The sequence below is a fragment of the Andrena cerasifolii genome, chromosome 3, assembly GCF_050908995.1.
Source record: "Andrena cerasifolii isolate SP2316 chromosome 3, iyAndCera1_principal, whole genome shotgun sequence".
Lineage (NCBI taxonomy): Eukaryota > Metazoa > Arthropoda > Insecta > Hymenoptera > Andrenidae > Andrena > Andrena cerasifolii.
In genome coordinates, this window is record NC_135120.1 from 12086719 (window position 1) to 12102329 (window position 15611).

General features: G+C 43.1%; 1 protein-coding gene across 1 annotated transcript in view; it reads left to right on the forward strand.

The window, feature by feature from the left end:
• The first annotated feature begins 758 nt into the window (after positions 1-758).
• LOC143367502 (proton-coupled amino acid transporter-like protein pathetic) overlaps positions 759-15611 on the forward strand; it is a 55346-nt gene continuing 40493 nt past the window's right edge. The window contains exon 1 of the mRNA XM_076809385.1: positions 759-1614. Coding sequence (XP_076665500.1) covers positions 1564-1614 — 51 coding nt within the window. The 5' untranslated portion in view covers positions 759-1563. The remainder of the gene's footprint in view (positions 1615-15611) is intronic.

Here is a 15611-nt window from a genome sequence, read left to right on the forward strand (position 1 = left end):
TTGACCGATCGTCGGCCGGGCTGTAGGAAAAATCGCGCGCCCGCGCAACGGAATATATTCACTGGAACCGTGTGGCGGCGCTGGATGCGCGCTCCGCCGACATCAACAGCGTTAACCTTGATCCTGCGGCGGCCGGAGCTGTTCGTAGACGCAACGCGATTATAAACCCGATAGCCGGATAATGATGCAGAAACGCGTTCAACGTAAATGGATTTGGCATGTGCGATGGTAGCGGCGAGCGGGTATCTCGGGCGAAAAAGGTGACTGGCGGGTGAAAGAGAAAGAGGCAAAAACGGGCGGCAGGCATAGAGGCAGACGAGGACAGAGCGAGAGAGAGAGAGGGACACAGAGTTAGAAGCGATAGAAAGAGACAGCGGCCCGTGCTTGACTCCGTTCGCCGCGCAGAGCGGTGGAGAGGTAAAAGAGAGAAAGTTAGAAGGCAAAGGAAGAAGAAGACGACGTCGACGATCAGGACGATGGAAGTGGTGGCAACGACGTCGTCCGACCCGCCGATGGTGGTGGTGGTGGTTGCCGATGGAGGTGGCGAACGTCGCCCGAGAACCCGGAGAAGTGAGCGTGACCGTGATCGCGGGAGGGTGCAAGTGGGGGTTCGAGGTTGCTGGCTCGGAGCGGAGGGGAAAAAGCATAGTCACCGAGGAGCTTAGCCGTTACGCCGTTCAGTAGTGGCGCGTGGCTGTGTGCGTGCGTCTATGTGCAACGGCGAGGAGGAAAGGGACGAAGGAGGCACAGAGCGGTGGCGAAAAAGAGCCGGGAGGGGAGCGAGGCGAGCGAGCTGCGCGGCACCGCGGGCCTTCCACATTGTGGATCGTCATTCCTAGCCGTGTCTCTTCGACGCTCGCGACCGCTCCTCCAGCCCCGGAGGCTCTACCACCTTCCTCTCTGTTCTCCACCGCGTGTCCGCTGAAACAACACAATCAGCTTCGCGGCGTCTCTCCGCAACCAGATCACACTCGGTTATCCCTGAATACGTTTCCCTACCCTGTTCGCTCTCCCCCCACCCTCACCCCTCGCAACAAAGCCGATTCGCCTATTCAGCGGCCTATCCCCTCCCCCCCCGCCAGCCGGGTGTGCATCCTTCGGGTAGCGTGCATCCCCCGAGCGGTCGAGTGACCGAGGGCAGGGAGAAAGCGTGGAAGAAAGTCGCGGAAGAAGGGAAGGAGGATCAGTGCGAGCGCGTACGCCGAGCGAGCCGGTTGTTGTCGTTTGGAAAAGTCACAGTCTAGTTTTTCGCGCCAAGGAGAAGGGCCCCCTGTGTATACGCAGTTCCCTGCACCAGCGCACCCTTGTCCGCATCGCGCAGCGCCACGCCACGCGGTCACGTAGTTGTGCGCCGGCCGCTCGTGTTTGTACACCGCGGCGTTCGAGCCAGCCGAAAGTGAATCGAGCGATCTCAAGCGGGAGAGGAGACGCACACATCTCGACGCTCCCAGGCCCGGCTTCGTTGAAACTCGAAGTCAGAGCGAGAATAAACGCGCGAGGCTTGCCAGAGGCTACCGGACCAGTACGAACCGCGGTCGAACGAGGCCTTTTCTTTGAGCGAGGATGTCGCACAAGACCCACGGCCAGCCGCCGGTTCACGGGGGCAAATTTGAGGTGAGTTTCGCCTACCATCTTATTCTTCCGCGAGCTTCCTGTTGCTCCCGTTTCCATCCACGGCTCCGCGTTCACCCGCGACAGAGATAGCACCGTCGCGATTGTTGTCCCGCGATTGTCTTCGCGGTGTTTGCGTTGCGCAACGGTGCCTCGTTAAAAATTCGTAGCGAAACGCTGACGAAACAGGTTTATCGCGGATTAACGGTTACATTGTCGATAGAGGCGGTCATCTGATCGCGTGGGAATGAATTAAATCGAGCCGATGGAAACGCGCGCCCGACCGCGGCCGCTTATAAATAGCTGCGTGACATCGCGTGGAAAATCGAAATCGTTATCTTTCCAAGTGGGAATGTTGGATCGCGATCGTTTCGTCGGCTGCATCGAATTGCCAATGGAGAGTTTCTGAATTTTTTCCCAATTTTCTTTTTAGTTAGTAAGAATATTTCGAAACTACTTCTTAACGTCTAGTGTAGACTTATACTTCGATTATTTCGTCCTCGTTAGTAGAGTCGCTTAGAGTTAAAACAGCGACTCGGAAAATCTGCTGGAGATATTTTTGAACTGGCTCAAAAAGGCATTCACCGTCGTCGCGATTGAAAACGAGACACGAGGACGTAGATGCTAAGCAAACCAGCAGCGATTAAGGAATCAAACATTTGCGTAGCGAGCACAATCCTAATGTACTAAATTCTCGTGTAGCCCTTTTTGAAGACGGTCTACCTTCGTTGCAAGTATCTTAATGTGCTGAGAAATATTTACCACTTTGCTCATTACGTTCGATGTAGGTAATAATAGAATCAATGCACGAGGTAACAATCGCTTTGATAATCAGTTTCAAATTTTATTTTCGGGAACTGCCTATCAAATCAGTTTCGACTTTAGGAATAACAATGTTTTTTTTATGACGCTTTAGGGGTGTATAAAATAAAAATTTAGATAATCAAATATGATATAGTAATAAAGATAAGTGCATTACGGTACAAAAGGCGAGATATAGGTATACACACTTCCACAAATCAATATTTCTATTCGACAACGAGTGTGTAGTGCTTTCTTAAATCTTATCGCCGCTAATCAGTGATATCGATATCGCTTCCAATCCAGAGATCGACTAGAAATACTTGTCTCCGCAGAGACAAACTGTCGGCTCATCAAGAACGCGCATCCTCGATCTTTAAAAAGAGCCCCCTTTGATAAAAATACAGTAATCTACATCTGTGATTTATTTCTGCAAGTTTAAGGTGGATTCCCATTATCCTCAATTAGTGGCGGGTAAGCGTCCGAACGTTCTTCGTTGGATTTCCTCGGCACAATGCCAGACAGTGTAAATACTGCGAGAAATCCCACGGAAAAATGTTCGGACGCTTACCAGCGGCTGGCTAAATGGACAATGGGAACCCGCCTTTATTCGAGCATGCGCTTGCCCCGTGGCCGTTCTGGTTTCCTGTGCGGCGCTCGTTCCAGCAAATTCGTGCATGAAATATCGCTATCGCGGCATCAAGCGTTGACTCAGCAAGGAGTCATTTCAACCTGAATTAAGCATCACGTGGAATTGATAAAAGGAGGTCGCGGCGCGCGAAAAGCTGCGTTTCTACGCGCGCCGTCGCTCGTCGTTATCGTCGCGTTTATTTATTTTTTTCCCTTCTCGTTTCGTACGTGCCTCGCCGTGGCCACTTTCCATTATTACCCAATCTCGTAAAGCCACCTGATCGCCTGCGACTTTTGCGATCCTCTAAACCAGAGGTGCACAGGGAGCCGTTTTTAGCGCCTAGCTGCGAGCAACCCGCCTGTCCCGTTGCTAAGGTGAGAATCGGTGAGGAGAACCGCAGTATTGTTAAGTGCGTGCACCTCTGCTCTAAACGGACTTGTTTCTCTACTCAATGGAGGAGAATAATGCTGGTTGACTGACATGTACGGTTTTTTTTCGAATTCAGAACGAAGTGGATTGTGGTGATTTAAGTGGTCCCCTTTTGGGCGAATTCCACTTACGCCTAAATCGCCCGCAACGTCCGTGATTTTCATTAAGCTAGATTTTCCCATACGCGACTGGATGCAACGTCGAGAACTTCACAGGCGATTTTCTCGAAAACGAAGCGCGATATCAAAAAATGTTACTGTTTCTTTTCGATTTATAATAATCAAATAAATGGAGGGAAAGGAATAAAATTTTTTGATATTGCGCTTCATTTTCGAGAAAATCGACTTCGAAATTCTTGACGTTGCGTCCAGTCGCGTATAGGAACACCTATCTTAATGAAAATCAGGGGCGATTTCGGCGTAAGTGGAATTCGCCCTTTGCCACGCCGCTAGGGATAGTTGGAAAGAGTATTTTCTTTGGAGAACCGGGTTTTCGAATTTGTGGTAAATAAGCAGTCGGTTTGTAGTAATTTCTAGCTTTCAATTCTTAGATATTTTATTTGTACAGAAAATCCTGTAAACATTTTTAACCGTGCATGATCACGATTTGTTGATCGATTTGAATTTTGGGAGTGTGTAATGAAGTATTTCCATGATTTGTGATTTTTCCGGGAGACTTGCATTTACATGTAGAATTATTTAAATTTATACATTTAAACGTGAGTGCATAAATCGATCAATGGGTCGATTCACCATCGCCGAGGGCGGGAAGAATGTAATTGGAAGGAGTAGAAGTGCGTGGCGTTCGGTATTTTTGATCGTAAGTCACAGAGATAAGGACATCCGAATCTTTTATGATAATTATTCTCCCTTATCTGCTATCGCGTTTTATCGTGATATCAGTAATGGCCTTTTCGAAACGCCTCGCGTGAAAAGGCCCTTAAATCCACTTGTGCGATACGCGACGAGTGTTCCAGGTACAATCACCACATGGAAAGCTCCATAGCGCATGGAAAATTACATATTTTCTTCGCAGATAGTGACAATCGATAGCCGCGTCGAGTTTCAAGAAGTCTATTATCATCTGGAAACATTCGTCGCACTGATTAGCTGGAAAAACTCGCTAGAAAAGGGGAAAGGCATTCATCCATTTTTCTTAATTCTTGAATTGCAATATCTATCGCAGGAAACACTTTGTGTGTCTAATACTTTTTGCAGAGTTTCTAGTTGATAGTAGTAAACAATTTCCGATGTTAAAATAGATCAATCCTTCGAGCATTTTCACAGCTGGAAATCCAAAGGGAAAAAATCTAATTTGGAAAAGGTTAGAAGTACAGTGAAACGTATAAAAATTACAGTATCATTAATTTTAACTCACGCTTTTCCGGTTTTTGTCTCCCGAGTTTGCCTGTATTCCTCCTGGATGTGATATTCATTTTGATCCCGGGGCACCGTGCTTCGGGGTAATCGAGCGAACCAGCGTGAATCTTCAGGGCTAGTTACGTTTCATCGCGTAAAGGGTCAATCAAAAATACAATTTTCACTCTGATTCTATTGAACGCTAATAAAACATTGAACTGACTCCTAAACGTGTAGTAACACGAAACTTCCTGGTCTGAAGTATAGAATCATCTTTTCTATCGTGGAGTATAATTATGAACTCTAGGTGATCCCGGTGGAATGTTAAAAATACATTGCAGTTAAACTGTAATAAAAATATAGGATCCGTAAACATTCGTGCGGCGAGGCGAAGTCGGCGATTCACGAAATTGGAGCGTTTAAATATAGAAGAACGGTTTCTTCAGGAATTTCCCAAGATTTTGCGACTTAATTTCGCGGTACTCCGAAATCCAAACACATAGATCATTCTTCGTGCGCAGCCGCTGTTTACATAAATACAAAAATCTTCGTAAATTCAAGATTTTGCCGGAGTTCTTGCTTCGGATAAGTGTAAATCGAATGATTGTGACTCCTTGGTCGCTTGCGGTGACTTCTAATTTCTACCGTGACCCCGATCGATCATAGATGAACGCGCCTAGCTGTCTCTGCAACTCGATTACAGATCGTTGACTTTCCTCGTCGATTAGATGAACTCTTCGGTCCGTGGATCGCATCTGGGGTTCAAGTGCGCGTCAACGTGTTTTTGAGTGGAGACGGGGGGCGGATAGCCTCGTGCTGTTCTGCCTCCGAGGATTTTATGACAGGGACTTGGGCTGCGTGAGGTCTTGGAAGAGGGTGAATGAGACTAAACCGTCCTGGCGGCGGGCGATGGCTGGTGAGCCCGTTGGGTCACCCGGCTAGCAGGTGCCGAAGAAGGAGTGCTTGTTTGAATGAAGACGGAGATATTAGAGATAGCAACCCGACGCTGTACTGATAAAGGATAAAACGTAAATAAAGAACTTTCTCTTGCGGAAAAATGAACTTTGTGCTTCAGTGTCGCCATTCTGTTATTTTTCAATCGCACGATAAAATTCTACGTTGGACAATAGAGAATTCAGTTTTATTTAATATTCCATTGTTCAAATTTCGCTTCGGGAACCTGCTCGGCAGAAATCTCGTACACCGTTAGATTGTTTTTAGGTGAAAATTGGGCCAAGTTGTGCAGAAAGCTACTAATCCTCAAAATGATAAAAAATTAGTTAAACACAGTACGGATCCCATAATTTTGTGATTTTTATTCTGCAATCAATTGTGAACCTATTAAACAACTCTTACATTATACAATTATTAAGCAAGGAGTCATTTCAACCTGAATTAGCATTTTAATAATTAAAATCTTCAAACTTTTACTCAATTTCAGATGATTGAGGGCTGGTAGCTTTCTGCATAACTTGGCTCAATTGAATACAATTTTTTTTATTGTCCAATCGTGCCTTTATCAGTAGCGAAACACTTCTTCTAAGAAACTGTTTCCGTAGAAACGGGATTCTTGAAGAAATGGTACTTCTTGATCCGGTCAAGGGGACTTAACGTTAAGAGGTTGGGTAAGGGAATTGTGAGGAACAGCACTTACCCCGGAACCTTGGAATTGAGCGGCCGTTGAAAAATATTTCCGACATGCATTCTTCTTCGAGAAGGCTCGTTAGAATAGAGTTTCACTGTTAGGGGTGGTCAGCGATTGGATGAGTTCCAGGTTTCATAGCGTTTAGAGAATTTAATGAATTTTTATGAAGTATTTGGGTGGCTGTTCTGGATCTACTGTACGATGCCAGATTGAAATTTCATAGATAAGTCTGTAAATATTAATTTAAATGTAAATCTGTACCGACCATTTATAAGGGGCCATTTGATACGCTATTTAAACTGTTTTATTTTCAATATTGTGGTGGCCAGAAGAAAGTTTAAATATGATACGTTTGTGTATCTATGCAAACAATTTTAATATTAGATTTTGCTTTTCCTTTTGGTATTACTATAGCGAATCCTTTCATCCACTTGGAGATAAAGATTTATTTTTTAACCTCCTTTGGTCGATTTTGTAAATATTAAGAACTGGAGAATATTTTTAGATTTCTAGATTTGTTTCAATTTTTTTTATCTATATCTATACTATAAAAGTTATTCATAATATTGAGATTTAATTGCGTGGAATTCAATCCTATCATCTTTAAACAAATCTTTAAAAAGAATAAAGCACTGCATGTACTGGAACTTAATTGATAAGTACTTCTTGAAACACTTTGTACAAGGATAAGAAAGACGATGTCATTAACATCTGACATTATCATTTAAAGAATATAATCGTTAAGGAACAACCGCTTAAAGATATCCGTCTAAAAATCGTCCATATCTGTATAACAGATTTCGATAACTAAAAGTCGATAGATTACGTTTTGATAATAGATTACCGAGGTGTAGAAAGCATCGAGGGTGACTGAATTTTTTCTTTTGAACACGTGTTAAAGAAATCGATTAATTATTATATAACAACTTTTATGGAGGCAATGAAACAAACAGGGATTTAATTTCTGTTTGAACTATCTAAGGATCAATAATGTCTGATATAAATGTACGATAAATGTTGCTTTATGCTCATCAATGATAACGACGTAATTAATCATACTCGATAACGAAAAAGTAGAACTTTCTTTTGTACGAATTTAACTTAAAAATTATTTTCATAGTTTCGATTCACTCCAATCGATTTTCTTGCACGGTTGTCAATAATTTTAATCGATCCTTCCATACGCATTATTTAACAAAAGCTCCATTCGTTAGAAATTAAACCATTGCACAACTTATTGGGCCAACAGTCAATCAAAAATCTTTTGCTTAATACTTTGCACTTACTAAATATAGGACATTGGAATAGGAAACAATATAGAATAGTGATTTCAGGATTAATAATTCATTTAACCATAGGAAACCGCGAATTCCTCCCCTTTTACAACATTTAACGATATCAGGACGAATCTTTAACCTTTTTTTTTGTTGTAAAATATGTTTATTTAGCCATAAGAAAATACATAACAGGATTATATGAATATCACAGGTATAAACACCACCGAAATTGGCACCTTGTCACAATAACAATTATATTTAAGCAACAGGCTCACATGAGCGCTCGCGTTTAGAAAAATATAGGAACTTTAAATTTTTTAATAGCTACTTCGTACTTATAATGCGTTTTCTGCCTTTCCAATGACAGCTCGGTTATACTTTATTTTTCCCCGGAAAAATCGGTTCGAAACCAGGTAAATCGCTTTGGTATGGACGCACCTTTAACCTTTGCCGTGCCTGGGAGGCACACTTGGAGCGCAAAGGATCAATATTAGTCCTTCTTACGTCTATTCGAATCACTAATCTTCACTCCAATTCTGCAATCGTTTATCACATCCAACAATTTCCTTTATTACCCTCGCCCCGGAAATTAACTTTCCTCATCGCCTATTATCGCCCGTGGGTGTAAAAAAATAAATTTCATTTCTCATTTATCACCTCCACGAAACTACACTCGTGAAAGATTTCAAGAATCATAATTTCGATGAATAGTTAAAAAAAAAATTGAGAGCCTGCGAAGCATAAACGGTTGAGCGCCCCGCGAAGATACTGGAACGCATAGCTGTGGCATCGCAGGGCAAAAGCTTGATCCCTCTAGGAATGTAAGGAGGGAACCTCGTTTCCATTTACACGAGTCGACAATGGAAGGCAATCGGCGGCGCAAGGAGTCCGCGCCGCGGTGCGCGATGAAGGGAATTCGCCATTAGCCGGAGGAAAGATCCCACCGGTTACATTTCCCATGTAATACAGCGGATCTTGCCGGTCTGCCCGAGGACACGGGACAAAGGGGCCGGTGGGAAGGAAGATTTCTCTGGGCAACAGGATTTCGGAGAAACCGCCTCTCGCAAAGGAGCCTTTCAGCGGCCCCTCTCCTTCTTTCTCCGGCTAAGTTCCCTCGTTATTCACGCGGGGCCCGCTCCCCCCTCCTTGTCGCAGAAACTTAAAAAGACCCACGGACCTACCTTGAGCGCGGCGGTGCCCCGGTCGCCGGCCCTTCGACCCTTTTGTTTCGTAACCGAAACTAGCTTCTTCTCCAGACTACGCAGAACTCGATCGCCCAGCACATTCCCCTGAAACGTTACTCCGCTTGTTTATACCTGCCTTATCGTTACTCCCGTTTATCGTTCACCACGAGCGGCGAGCGGGCCTCCAATCGTCCCCAGAGATTGTGTAACGCGAGCTGAAGGAATACAGCGGGGTCATAAAGGATCTTAAGTTGCGAAAATAGCGGTGTATCAGAGTCCACGCCCTTGGAGACACAACACACAGGTCCTTAATACCAGTGTCGACTTTGATGGAGGATAGATTACGCATGGGTGGCACGGCTCGCGTCACGTATTATCTCAGGGATCATTGGCTGAAATCTTTCGTAACAATAACGCGCACACGCGTGACTGTTATTCCCACGGCACTTTCTTCCATTCGACTCGCACGCAATCGAGTCGATTGCCGCGTTGAACTTCGCCTATGAAGGCCCCCGCGACAAGGACGTTACGCACGTGACCGCTCGCTACTTCATGGCGGAGGACGGAAACGAACGGTATCACGTGCACGTTATGTATCCGTCGTTCCGTTGAATTGGGTTCGCGGAAGGTGGACGCGGAAAACGGCGCACAGCCCGTCGTCGCGTTCAAATCGCCCAGCAAGAGCGCCTCGGAACCAGGACTACGGTGCCGGCGCGGCGTGAAGGGGGGGGGGGGGAGCGGCGCAGTCGGAAAGACGGAGAATAGCGAAAGAGGGGAGGGGAGCGGTGAAATAGAGAGGAGGGGAGGGTTTGCGGGAAGGAGGAAGGGGGAACGGCAAGAAAGGACGCGAAACCGAGGGTAGGGGCAGAGGAAAGGTGTTGGACGAGGAAATTTCCATGACGTAGCGTGTACATGTACCTATAGTCGCCATGACTTCTCCAGATGCGCGTACATCACCATTCTGGCCCACGTGATTGACGAGAACTTGGGTCAAATGGGTGGAACAAAAATTTCATGGGGCACGCTCCAGTGTCCCGCATCTGTTTCTGCTGGTTATTAGGGGGTAATGGAGGTCCCAAATACCTGTTCACCTTGGTACGGCCAGACCCTCAGCCCTTCATGGCCCTGTATAGAATTCTATTGTGAGTGAACTTCGGTTTAAGCGGACTAGGCAGTGAAAACGCTCGAAAATCAAGTATTTTCTGCGAATTAATTACAAGCACATGAAAGCAAGCACAGACTTTTCCTTTTACACAGTGTTTATTACTACCACGTAGAGCAGAAAAATATTTTTTTTTGTCTACATATCTATTTTACAAATGGCGGCGCGCGAGGTTGATTATGCAGTGTTTTAGAAAAAGTGTCTTTGGTTTTGCAGGGATATTGAGCTTAAAAATAAAGATACAGCGGTTTTCTTGGAATATGTTTCTTCTGGAACCTGCAGTTGCGGTCTGAACCTTGGAAAAATTAATTGAACCGAAATTATTAAAATGGCGACTAGGAGAAGGTGATTTTTACGGTAGATGTCGATTTGCGGGGTGCACGTGTGGCTGTTTCTTTTTTTATCTCAGAAACTAGAGTTTTTGCACTTTAATGTTTAGGTTCAGGACGGCAAGGAATATATTTTGAACATGTTGTAAAAATTTGGAGTCGATCCGAACCTCTGTTTTTTTGTAATCACTGCAAAGCCGTAGACAAACGCGTATACATTATATATGTATATATTATCAAAAATATTTTTTTTACGGTTTATAGTACCAATAAACAACCTAAAACTACTAGTCACAATTTGTATTCATCTCCTTGTAATTAATTTGCAAAGAAATAGTCGATCTTCGCGGGATTTGACTGTCTAAGTAGTCCCCTTAAGTAGTTCTAAGTTAAAGTTTGCTCTACATACGTTTATGACAATTTCTAAGGCCATGATGCGATGATTGTACGTATCTCTGTGGCGAATTCCTATCTTCTAGTTATGCTAAATGGTGTAACAAGAGTTTATGAGTCCTGTTCTGAAGAGGGCGAATGAATAAGTCGAAGTTTGCGTGGCAAATGTAATTTGCAATTTGTGCTGGAATTTGTCGGAATACCCATTGCTTCTTGTATCGCGATGGTACATGCTCGAAAGGGGAGCGAGTGAAATTCTTAAAAACAGGCCAATGGGTTGCGTTCTAGTAGCTAATTCGATGTAAGTGGTCTCACTTTTCTTTTCTCTTATCCGTGTTTAATATCAAACGGAAGATGTAGGCTCTGCTAAAAAGAAAGTTTGCCATCCGGTATTATCCTATGAGTCATCGCCGACCCACGCAGCATTTCACTTTACCCGAGTAGCCGGCAACAAAAACACAAATACTTTTCAAAAGAAAAAGTGGCTTTACAGGGGTGTCGTAAGTTTTCAGTCAACCGTGTCACATTTCGCGTGTCTAATTCAATATTAAACAACGGAGGGGGAATGTCGTTTAAAAAAACATGGACTTCCGGTTCGTTTCGTGGGTCACCCGTTACCTACGTGACGTTTAATTCTCTTCGCGATCATCTTTTTGCTATTACTATTAAAAGCAGTCTATTTTGTGCCATTTTTATTGAACTCCAAAAAGGCTATTCCTAAATTAAAAATTTCAAAACTCAGTGCTTCATGCGCACTGTCAGTCATTTCAACCAGAACACACACGGCTTTCTCAATATCCTTCAGAAAAATATATAAATGCCCACCCCTATTGAGGGGGAACACCACTGTGACGGCCGGAAAAGTAAGCCATTTTTATGAATTTTTTTCAGGAATAATTTACAGCTTTCGTGTAAAATTTTTTTTACCCACCTTTAGTACAATATCTTAAAAGACTATAACAAAAAAATGAGTAGAAAAACATGCGTAAATTTTAATATATTAATTAATCTTCTAAACCTCTCACGCGCGGTGGTAGAATATGTAACTATGGAACAGCAGTTTCGAAATCAAATTTCATTTTTTTTTAAAAAAACTATATGAGTGTAGTTTCCGTTGCACGTAGGGATTCTTTGATCGAAAACAAATTTTTTTAAATACGCTCGAAAAACTGTCTATCTTATTCGCGGATTTTCGAATCTTTTCTTCTAAAGCGCGCCATTTTTACAAAAATAATTTGTTTAACAAATCGGCACCTACGACGGAAACTACCCTCACATAGTTTATAAATAAAAAATGAAATTTGATTTCGGACCTGCTGTTCCATAGTAATACACATTCTACCAGCGCGCGAGAGGGGTCTAGAAGATTAATTAATATATTAAAATTGATGCATGTTTTTCTACTCATTTCTTTTGTTATAGTCTCTTAAGACATTGTACTAAAGTTAGGTAATAACAATTTTATATTAAAACTGTAAATTATTCCTGAAAGAATTCTCAAAAATGTCTTACTTTTGTCACAGTGGTGTTCCCCCTTAATATTTCTGTATTTCATTTATCAACGCGGCACCCCAGCCGCTTCGGTGTAATATTACGCGACAGTAAAGGGAGGTTCTCGAGGAAAAGGAGAAACTTTACAGACCGACTTACTGCGATGGGTCACCAGTGACCCAGGAAGCAAAGTAGGGGCTACATTTGCCGCATCAATAAGTGGCGCGTGTGTCCGTAATAACGTTAGGCAATCGACAGTGCGTCTACAGTCCGCAAGTACGAATCTCTTCCACGGCGCCAGATGATTCATCCAGCCTTGTGCGTGTCTGGCCGTCATCTAGATGTGTAATTTCATTGAAACACAGGGAAATCAATGGACGCGGGTTTCATCCATCCAGGAGAGATTCTGACGACACTTTCAGTGGAACGTGTGCAGCGTGCTGCTAATCCACTTGGCAGTGGCATCGCAGCAATGCTGTTTGCTTAACCAACAAATGAACCGTATCCTAGCGAGATTGTTGAACAATACCCAGGGGACTATACGATTTTAACTACAATTAAAATTGTATTGCACTATAAACATTTCCAACGAAATTACAATTCGATTAGAGAACGAACTTGAGTAACAAGGGTGAACAGCAGGAATCTGTTCTTGATGAATAATGGGCTGGGAGCATAATAAACCCGGATACGGAGGTCAGAGAGAAGAATTCGACCTGTTAGGCCGGACATGCGATGGAAGAATAGATACTCCAAAGAATGGGCACGAAAAAGTGTGCAAACGGTAATAGAAATGATCGTAACGTTCACACTATTTCATAACGAGACAAAGACGTCGCATATGTTGGTGTCGTGGGTAACATCATCCGCCGGAAGTGGACCTGTTCGTATGCATATAATAGGCAATTCAGAATCGGTCTGTCAAAGTGTCTTTCTTGGGAGAATAGGAGCTCTGTTTCGTCAAATGGGCAATTTAATATGTACCCAAGGAAGGGTGTAAATATTTAGGTTCTCAGCTTTTCGGGGATTAGAAATATCGCATCTTTGGGAATTTATTTCTAATTGACAAAGACACTTTTATCGATAAAAATTGTTCAACCAAGGTAGAGGCAGCTTTGAATAATATATAACAATTTTTTTTTCAAATATCAAAACATTCCGAAAATTTTAAATGCGTTTTTCTCGAAGCCTCGTGTTCCGAAACGGTGTGCGCTGTAATTTGAGTAAAACTCTATGGATTTATATACAATTTTGTACAGATGTTCTTAAATGTATTCTCTATCGCCTGCCCGTCATTTTTTTCGATCGGTTGAAAAATAACAAAATAGCTACACTTTGTAGCAAAAGGCTAATTTTCGTGCGTAAGAAAATGGACTTTATTTACGCATAAGTCAGGTAAAAATTGAAATATCGAAAAAATTGACGGTCGAACGATAGATAATACATTTAAGAACATCTGTACAAAATTGTATAAAAATCCATAGAGTTTTACTCAAATTACAGCGCACACCGTTTCGGAAAACGTGGTTCCGAGAGAAACGCATTTGACATTTTCGTCAAATTGTATATATTATTCAAAGATGTCTCCATCTCCATTGAAAAATTTGTCACTTAGAAGGCCGAGGTGGTCTAACCCCTTGATGAATTCCATTTATCTAGTTCCCGCGTCCTTAGGATCCTCTGGTTTTACTAGTTCAGTAGTTGCGTCGAAATGTGTCATCACTCTTTTCGAAGATTAATCGAGTTACATGCGTCGCAGCCAAGATAACGTCATTCACAGTGAACTTGAAAATTACGATCGAAAATCCGTGATAAAGCGTGCTCGCGCGTGAACCGGAAGTCAGCTGTCTGCCGCAATCTACAATGGTAAATCAAAAGCTGGGCACAGATTGGATACCTGGCCGGGCAGTAAATTTGGATGGCCTTGCTATCAGCGAGCACGGTCCGCGTGCGTGAATGATTTCGCGCAAAGGATGGTGCGCGGTGAAATACGGCGATATCCTGTAAAGCAGAGGTTCTCAAGCAAGTATCTTCAAAATTACACCGCAACAGCTACAATCGCAAACGTTTCCCTTAATTGAAGAGTTCTCGTAGAGAACACTGTATAAGCGCCAGAGATCAAATTTTCCAGGACTTTAAATCATTTACGATTTTTCATTTGTTTTGATTGCTAAATATGCAATAACCCAAATGCGTCAGGAAATTTTATATTTTTTGTGGCACCTCTTAGTTGCAGAGAAAACTGAGTGTGCTATTCGTTTAAATTTGCTAGCCCTGTAAGTTTCCAATCTTGTTTGTCTCTAGCCGCTTGGCTCTACACTGTTTTCTACAGAAGTGGCGTTGGACGTACCAGCGGTACCATCTTTCAGCACTATTGGTAACTTATTTACAAAGGGAAATTGCATTAAAATTCTATATAGTATTACCATTGGCACGTAGAACGTTTCCCAATGAATTTTTTTTAATTTCACCACTAAAGTGTTCTCTGCAGGGACTCCTTCGATTTTCTGTATCTAACAAATTTGACAAGACTGGAGTCACTTCACTTCTGACAAATCAGACACGGTATTAATTTGAAATTAGTCGATGGAACCTCGATAAGAAACACGCGAAATATCAATCTCTATAACTACGAAGATAGGTGTAAAAAAACCTATGCTATTTTTTATGCAATACATTCTAAGACGTTCCGCGAATATTATTGCATGTCCTTTAGTCTAATTTTTACTGGATTTTACCATCTTTCCGACTGTGGCTTGTCTGAGGCCACGAGGAAAGCCGCGAGAACTGTCGGACGACATTCGCTGAAGCGAACGCGACACTCGTGCAAACCACTGGCATATATTAACATAACAGTACCAGGGTACACCCACGCGCCTCCGTGTTCATAGAGGGTTGAATATAGCAAGGTCGACGAGGGGGAGAAGGCTGGGCAGGCTAACGTTCGATTGTCGACCGGGGCGAGTTCAGCGGTCTCGAAGTAGTATAAGTCACGCGAGTACGTCTGGAGTTCTCGCGAGCTTCCACTGACGCGACACGCATAACACGCGTCCCGTCGAATCACGCCCTGCATACAGGGTGTCCAGTAAACGTAGCGGTATAATTTGCCAGAAAATGGTACCCCCAAAAAAAAAAAAAAAAAAAATTAAAGTCTGTAGAATAAAAATGATTTTGAATATGGAACAATAATACCAAGAGGTCTGCATAGAGATCTGCATAGTCGATTTGGCAATAGTATCGCGGGTTTTGGGAAGGATTATTCATAAAAATTTATTGCGCTCTTTGTATTGAATTTGCGGG